We start from the raw sequence: 7,651 nt of genomic DNA on the forward strand, positions 1-7,651 counted from the left end.
CACACACACACACACACACACACACACACACACACACACACACACACACACACACACGCATGGCTGCAATGACACAGCCACACCCACATCAACAGGCGAATCTGCACTCATTCAACATACACACATACTGTACAGTTTGTGCGATTAAAGCCACCTGTACAGCAGAGATGCCTCACAGTTCTACAGGTAAGTGAAAAACTGTGGCATATACAAGTCACTGGAAATGGGAAGCTAACCCTCAGCCCACTGAGAAGAATAGAAGAAAAGCTGGAGACCCAGAAAATCTAGATTTATTAAGATAAAAGTCAAAAAGAGCACTATGCACAGAGTCTCATTATATATCATATGAGCTCTTGAAAACATTGTACATGGAAAGTTTCTAGCCCACAGTGAATAAACCCCAAGTTGTCTGAATACTGTCATACTCACATATTGCATACTCTGACGAATTTGTGGGGGGGAAATGAGGTTTTAGGGGGGGAAGAGAACGGGTGGATGGGTGAACATATGGATGGGATAAACAAAACAAAAAAAGACAAATAAGACAACAATAACAACAACAAACAAACAAAGGAATACAAACAAGCAAAATTAAATTTACTGTACAAGGCTTGGCTGTTACGAGGAACCACATCAGTACTGACAGTTAAAAGGTTCAAGGTTACTCTGCTGGTTAGTCAGTATCACTGTAGAGTTCATTAAGCAGGGAATAGGATGGGAGAAAAGCAGAGGACAGGACAGCAGGACAGAGATAACTCACCCTGTTCACCAAGGTACTGCCTCTTGTTAAGGACCTAGAGCCATCCATCTGAGCATGCAAGGAAAGAGAGGACAATGCAGAGAGAAGAGAATGAGGGGAAACAAGTGCAGGAAGGAAGGAAGGTAAGGAAAATGCTGAGAAAATGTAGAAAAATAGGACTGATAAACAGAGAAAGCCCACTCTGTGGTAAGGGAAGATTAAATTAACTGTATTGACTGCGGGAAACCCATCTTATTACCATAAAAAACAGCCAATATGAATGAATAAATGAAGAGGGTAAAGATTTGGTTGAGGTTGAGTAAATTGTGATTGGGTTTTCAAAGAAACAGCAGAGAGCAGCAAAGTGTTTACCTCCTGTACACCTCATTCTTTATGTTTTTTTCCTATTGTTGTCTTTATTCTCACGTGCTCACATACCTGTAAAGCTTCCTTGTTTCTACCCAGCGTGCCACTCTTATGGGAGGAGGCAACGTGAGCCAGATACTGGATGACTTTCTTTGTGTTCTCTGTTTTCCCAGCTCCAGACTCGCCTCTGGAAAACACGCAAACACCGAAGTGAGGAATCCAACAAAACAGTCCATCTTAAACACATATGGACTCACTTCTGAATGGTATATATAAGCATTTTTAAGAGACAGAACACACAGGAACAAGTGGCCAAACACACATTCATCACACCAGTAAATATAGAGCCCATGTAGTGTATTCAAAGCCACAGGTCTAAACAGAAAGCAGGTGTGGAGGATACAGGCTGTGTCAGTTTTGTTGCTTTTGGAGAAGAATGAAGGAGAATGGGGTAAAAATAGCAGCTGTAAAAGATCTAACAGACGCAGATGTCTTGTCCCAAATACACTGATTTAAAGATGAGCCTAAAGTAGGATCCTTGACAATGACAGGAAGAGTCTGGCAGGAAGACATGACGACATGGAGATGGATGGGTGGCCTTCAGGCATGCAGGTAGGTGGACAAACCATTGGTACAAAGAGACAGAAGGATGCATGGTGTGATGTCCTGATTCTTCAAATTAATGCTTAAAAATGGCTCATCAGTGTAAACATCGATTTGTCTTGGAACAGCATGTGTACATTTGCATAAAAAATAATCCATTCCCCACGTGAACTATGAATATCAGCAACAACTGATGAACAATGCATGGAAGACGATTAATCATAAAAATCAATGAAATACAGAAAGTGCTAAAAGGCAGAACTGTAGATGTGTTATTAACTGCATAGGGATGAATGACAGTAGAAGAGCAGTCAGCGCACCCGAGTGCTTACTTAACATCAGGTACAACATGCACACACACACAGCCACAGGGTTACAAAATGTCAATGTCAAACAGAAAATTACAAAGCATTCACACAGACACACCAGCGTCCTACAGTAAGCTACTTACGTGCAGAGGATTGACTGATCTTCTCTGTCTGTGGAAGACAAAACAACGCAAGGACAAATGAGTGACATGATTTCATGTACTGTAGTGCTGTTATATTACTGAAATATTACTCAACTGCGAATAAAACTACTGGTGTTGAAAAATACATAATTAAGTCAAAGTATTCTTCTCAAAAACTACTACGACTCATATTATCAAGCAGATATTCAATCAAAAGGAGAGAGCTGTGTAGAAACTATATACTTTTAATAAAATTTCTTTAATAAATAATTAAAGGTATGAATGGATCCAATTGAGGCATTCGTTCTAAACAAATATTCAGATAAAACAGGAATTCTGTCCGTTTAAAGCATGGTAAAAATGTTTTTGAACCTGCGCAGAAAACATGTAATTAGTATACAATTCTCCCAATGCGCTGAAAACAAGTTAGGCTGGGGCTTGATGTGTCTCCATTTGGTCCCTATTTAGTCCCTAAATGACCCCTAACTCCTGCACTGTTCTGGTCAGTGTGATCACCTCTCCAAACCTGTGCCAGCTGAAGATTTTTGTTCATCATTCTTGCTAGATACGCTCACGGCGTATGAAAAAATAGAACAGATGGCGAAACTAGATCGCGGGCTGGCCACTCACTCTCTGTCTGAACAGCCTGATTGGTTAATGTGGGTGACGAAAGGAAGCGGACAGAGCTTTAGCGCGTTTAGACCTCTAGAAAAACGCAGATGAAATGTTTGGGTATTATTCAACTTGTAGATGAAATAGATTATATAATGTAATGCATACTTAAAAGGGACCTTCCAGGATAACCTAAAAAGATTACTTAATTATGTTATTAACATGAGCTGCTGTAATTCGTTACTTCTGCCCCTGTCACTGACATTAAAAGATATTAAACTTGTGCCAACAACAACAGACTGGCTAAAAATGAATTCCATAGTAAATAAAAATGATAGTGAGATACTTTGCCAAACTTGAATCATCACAGTAGCATCAGTATTAGAATTTGTTTGGCACAGTGTAAAACATGTAGTCGAACACATAATTGGCATCAAACGGCTACCAGCATCATAACTCTTTCTGAAAGTCTACATATGTTGACATATGACTCTTTGAAACAACACACTGTAGCGTCTTGTATGGAGGTGAGGAAGTTATCTATGCCAGTGATTGGCTCATGTTACACCAAGACTCCACCCAAACCTGTCAGGCATGAAGTGCTCTGGAAGCCTCCGTACGGACTCACACCTCGAGTTTTGATAATACAGATCAGATGTGCACGGATGGATTCACATGAGCTCTTGACTCTTGGCATGTCAGTCACTAATTAGCAATGTAAAAAGAAGCTGGTCACCAGCTGAACTGGTCTCTCCAGGAAGCCAAACCACAGGTCACTAGTAGTCAATAGGTGGACATTGTTACTTGTATTTTGGCTTATAGGTTTCCCACACGTTCAGTCTGGAAGAATTCATACTGGTCATACAGGTTCATTCACTGCGGTTACACAACTACCCTGAGGGGGGGGTGTGGGGTGGCTAATACAGACACAGAGCCTCACATCTGTCCTATCCTGTTATCTCACAAGGAAACCCTGAGGCAGACATTGCTCAATCAGTCCTTAACGGCTTTTAAACGCTGCTGGGAATTCTCACTGTCTCGTCTCATGAACTCAACAAGACGGGAGGGGCTCAAAAAAATGTCTGACATGCATTGTTGTCAGGTGCATGTGGTTACTATCATCACCACAACAAATCTAAAATATCACTGAATCTACTTGTTAGAAGGAGTCTTTGTTAGGAAAAAGTACAGTCTTACCTGTTTGTTTTCACTTTCAAGGCTTTTGATAACAGCAAACCATATACCACACCTTCAAATAGTTTTCGTGGTGTGGCTTAGTGAGCAAAGATCAGAGACAAGATTCAGCACCATGTTCAGGGCCGGCCGAGCTGATAGCTGATGTATGGGTTAGCTATAGTGTAAAGAGTTAGTCAGGGGTTAAGGGGTCACAGATAGTGCTGAATACCTTGTAGCATGCTGCGATAGGCGGCCTCTGATATGGCGTAAATGTGAGGGGGCATCTCGTGGCGTTTCTTGCCCCGGTACATCTCCACGATGGACTCTGTGTAGATGGGCAGGTTCTTGTAAGGGTTCACCACGACACAGAAGAGCCCTGAATATGTCTGGAAGATCACACAGAACATAGAGATTTCTTTAGTTCTGTTCAGTTCTGTCACGTGAGTTAAGTGGTTAGTGGATGAGCTAGATTCAAGGAGATCTTTTACATTTGTCTGTGGGTGGCTTGACTTTGCCTTGTTGATAAGTGCAGGAGTTGCATATTCTTATTAATCTCTTGTTCCAGCAGAAAGGAATAAACCAAAAGGGGGGTTCAAGAACTCTATGCAGCTCATGTCGTTTGCTTGATTCAATATAGGTCAGCACCATTCTCCCTGAATACTTAATGTGACGCAGGTACACAGGACACCTTATCTGACCATTCAGGGAATTAAACTGATGGTCCATATGAAGGAAGAATACAATTGCTGCACACATACATCAATACATAAGAACTGACATACAAAAGATCACAATAAAATAATATAAACAATAAAAAAATAGGTATGTAATCTTTTAGTAAGGAACTGGCTCATGTAAATACAGCCAGTGATTATATTTAACAGTGTCAATCCACACACAGACGTTAGTGTTGTTATAGTGCATCACGAATGTGTCGCATGTATGTCATATTGTAATACGCCTCTCGAAGCTATTCAAACAATCTAACCCAGCTCCTCATCTCCTCTCAGCCTCATCCTCCATCATTTATCCCGTCAGCTCAGCTACATTTAATTGCCTCTATATTATTCTAATTTAATTGCACACACACTATAAGGGTATGTCATCACATCACATCACTGTGACTTCTACTCGTATCTACCCTATCTTACTCATATCTTGTCTGCAGGGGAAACCGGAGATGCCGCCCACTGGCACCACACACGCGAACAACTTTGTAAACTGACTCCTCACTGCTCTTACCACCCTGTATCAGTTACACAGGAGATGCCAGAGGAGCAAACCGCTAACACATGCATGTACACAACATGACAGAGTCAAACTCTTGTTCACAAATGCATGTGAACATGTGCATTGCCGTGGGAACCGTGTACCACAGACTCTTTATCTGTTTCCTTCTTGTGTATTGATTGTTTTAGCGCACTCACATAAATCAAGCCAGAGTAGTATCTCTCTCTCAGGTTGTGCAGCACCGACGCTTCGTTGAGGCAGGTGAGGTCGGCCATGTCCTCCACTTTACTGAAGCGTGGGGGGTTCATCCGCTGCACCTCCTCCCTGGACAGGGTGACCCGTCGTTGGCTGTCTGTCAGCTCAACCTCCACCTCATCGCCGCGCTCTTCCCGAATACTGGCCGACTGGAAGTAGAAGGAGAGAGATGTTTAACAAAGACATGAAGGAAGAGAGGCTTACAACACCACCGTGAAGATCACATTTATCATCGTCAGCACAAAGATTTCACTCAATCGGGTGCCAAAAAAGCAACACATTTCCAGAAAACAATCTCTCAAAAATGTCAATATGTATAATAACTCCTTCTGATTTAAAATGTTGTTCTCCAGGATGATGCACTTTGGTACACCAAAACATTAATTCTAATAAAAGTAACTATGACTACAATTAAAACCAAAAGAACAGAAGCTAACAGCTACCTAGAAGGGAAAACTGTATTGTAGATTTGGGTTATAACACACAAAATAACTCTAGTCCTTTAACTTTACAGTAAACCAACTGGCTTGCATTCAAACTGAAGCAAAGATTGAAACTATATTTGTGGAAATGTTTGTCAGAATCTGTTCCAGCGAGCTTTAATAGTATGAGTACTTATTGTATCTGACAGCAGACAAGAATAGATGGTGACAGAAAATGGATGAGAGGCGCTCTCTTCTCTCTTGTCATGCTGTTGGTCTTGTGCTTGTAGGACAGGAAGTAGTGAACTCTGGTTTTGACCAGGTCACAAAACTCTGCTCTGCTTTATTCTCTCTGCTGCTTGACATGCACGACGCACAAAATATGCGCATGTCTGTGTTTGCCTGTGTGTGGGTGTATATTAGTCACAGATTGAAGTACATGCTCAGAATATGAAACTGGATGAAAGCGTGCATGTTATACTGCATGTGTGTGTGTGTGGTCGTGTGTGTGTTTGTCCAACAGTGCCATTCTCAGATCATGAGTGTAAAATGAAGTCAGTGTCTCTACAACGGCCTCTTTAACATTAGGATTCTGAAGGAGAGTATTGTTCTATTCATAGAGCTCTCTATGAAACCAGTCCAGCAGAGAGAGAGAGGGAGACTCACAGAAAGGACATTGAATTCATATGTCACATCACACTACAATATGCGCCAATGAAAACTTACCAAAGAAAAGTGAGACAAATCAATATTATGACAAGAACCTCATGATAGTCATTAGGCTTAAATGTGTTAGAATGTGTCACAAGGCACATTGAAGACTCTAATAGGATGAAGGAAGGTGTGGAAAATAGAGCATCGTCATGAGGATAGAAAGCTCATAAAATATATACATACAAAGATGCACACTCCTTATGCTGCCTCACCTGTTTGACACGCCTTCAGCCGAAGGCACACACACACGGAGCTAATTATTTACCAGAGGATTAATAATTATATAATGTTGGAGAAATGCAAAAAAAGAAGTTGTAAAAATAAATTGTACTTAACGCTGAAATTGAACTTGTGTGGAATTAGTTGCTTGTGCTTGTTGGACAGTAAACCAAAAAGTCTTCTATTTCCCGCTTACCTCGAAGCCATGCTTCTCCGACGGCACCCACACAAGCCTCTTAGCTGCCCAGTCGGCTTGGCTGGCGGCAGTGAACACAGCGTTGGAGGTAGGAGACCCCGGCCCCGCCCCTGATGATAGGAAGCGGGTGACATCGTTGGCACCGCCCCCCGTTGGCCTGGACATGTTTCTACTTACTGGCACTGGGTGAGGAAAGAACAGGAGACACAAAACAAGGGGGACAATGAAAAAGTGAGCCTATGTTCAGATTATTTTTTTCATTTTTTAGCCTCGTGTCTTGTGGGAGGCTTAAAACTGGAGCGCTGTGGATGATGTAAAGGACTGACGGACAGTAACACTGATGTGATTCTGTGTGAAGACACACAAACACACACACTCTACGTGCACCCACCCACCCACATGTAAAAGAGGAAGAGCAGTAGTAGCACGCAAGTAGCATGCAGGCCACATCCAGCTGAGACTGGGTCAGGGATGGCCTAAATGAGAGACACGCAAATCAAGGAGAAGAAGGGAGGAAGAAAGACAGAGAGATGGGTGGGTGGGTGAGGGAAAAGCGGGATACATCAATCGACTGAGTAAACTGACATGACAGTGTGAGGGGGAGGGATGGCGAGGAAGTTGGAAAAAGGGTGGGGAAGCAGCGAGGGGAGATGATCGAAGTGAACTAA

At 42.1% G+C, this 7,651-nt stretch overlaps 1 protein-coding gene across 1 annotated transcript in view; it reads right to left on the reverse strand.

Moving 5' to 3' along the window:
* The window catches only part of myh14 (myosin, heavy chain 14, non-muscle), a 20,934-nt gene extending 13,766 nt beyond the window's left edge, over positions 1-7,168 (reverse strand). Inside the window, exons 1-7 of the mRNA XM_027287111.1 lie at positions 6,984-7,168; positions 5,375-5,581; positions 4,177-4,333; positions 2,160-2,187; positions 1,178-1,292; positions 761-808; positions 244-441 (exon numbers count right to left, since the gene is read on the reverse strand). Of these exons, the coding sequence (XP_027142912.1) occupies positions 244-441; positions 761-808; positions 1,178-1,292; positions 2,160-2,187; positions 4,177-4,333; positions 5,375-5,581; positions 6,984-7,148 (918 nt within the window). The 5' untranslated portion in view covers positions 7,149-7,168. The remainder of the gene's footprint in view (positions 1-243; positions 442-760; positions 809-1,177; positions 1,293-2,159; positions 2,188-4,176; positions 4,334-5,374; positions 5,582-6,983) is intronic.
* Between the last annotated feature and the right edge of the window lie 483 nt (positions 7,169-7,651).

Source organism: Larimichthys crocea, chromosome XIII, assembly GCF_000972845.2.
Source record: "Larimichthys crocea isolate SSNF chromosome XIII, L_crocea_2.0, whole genome shotgun sequence".
Classification (NCBI taxonomy): domain Eukaryota; kingdom Metazoa; phylum Chordata; class Actinopteri; family Sciaenidae; genus Larimichthys; species Larimichthys crocea.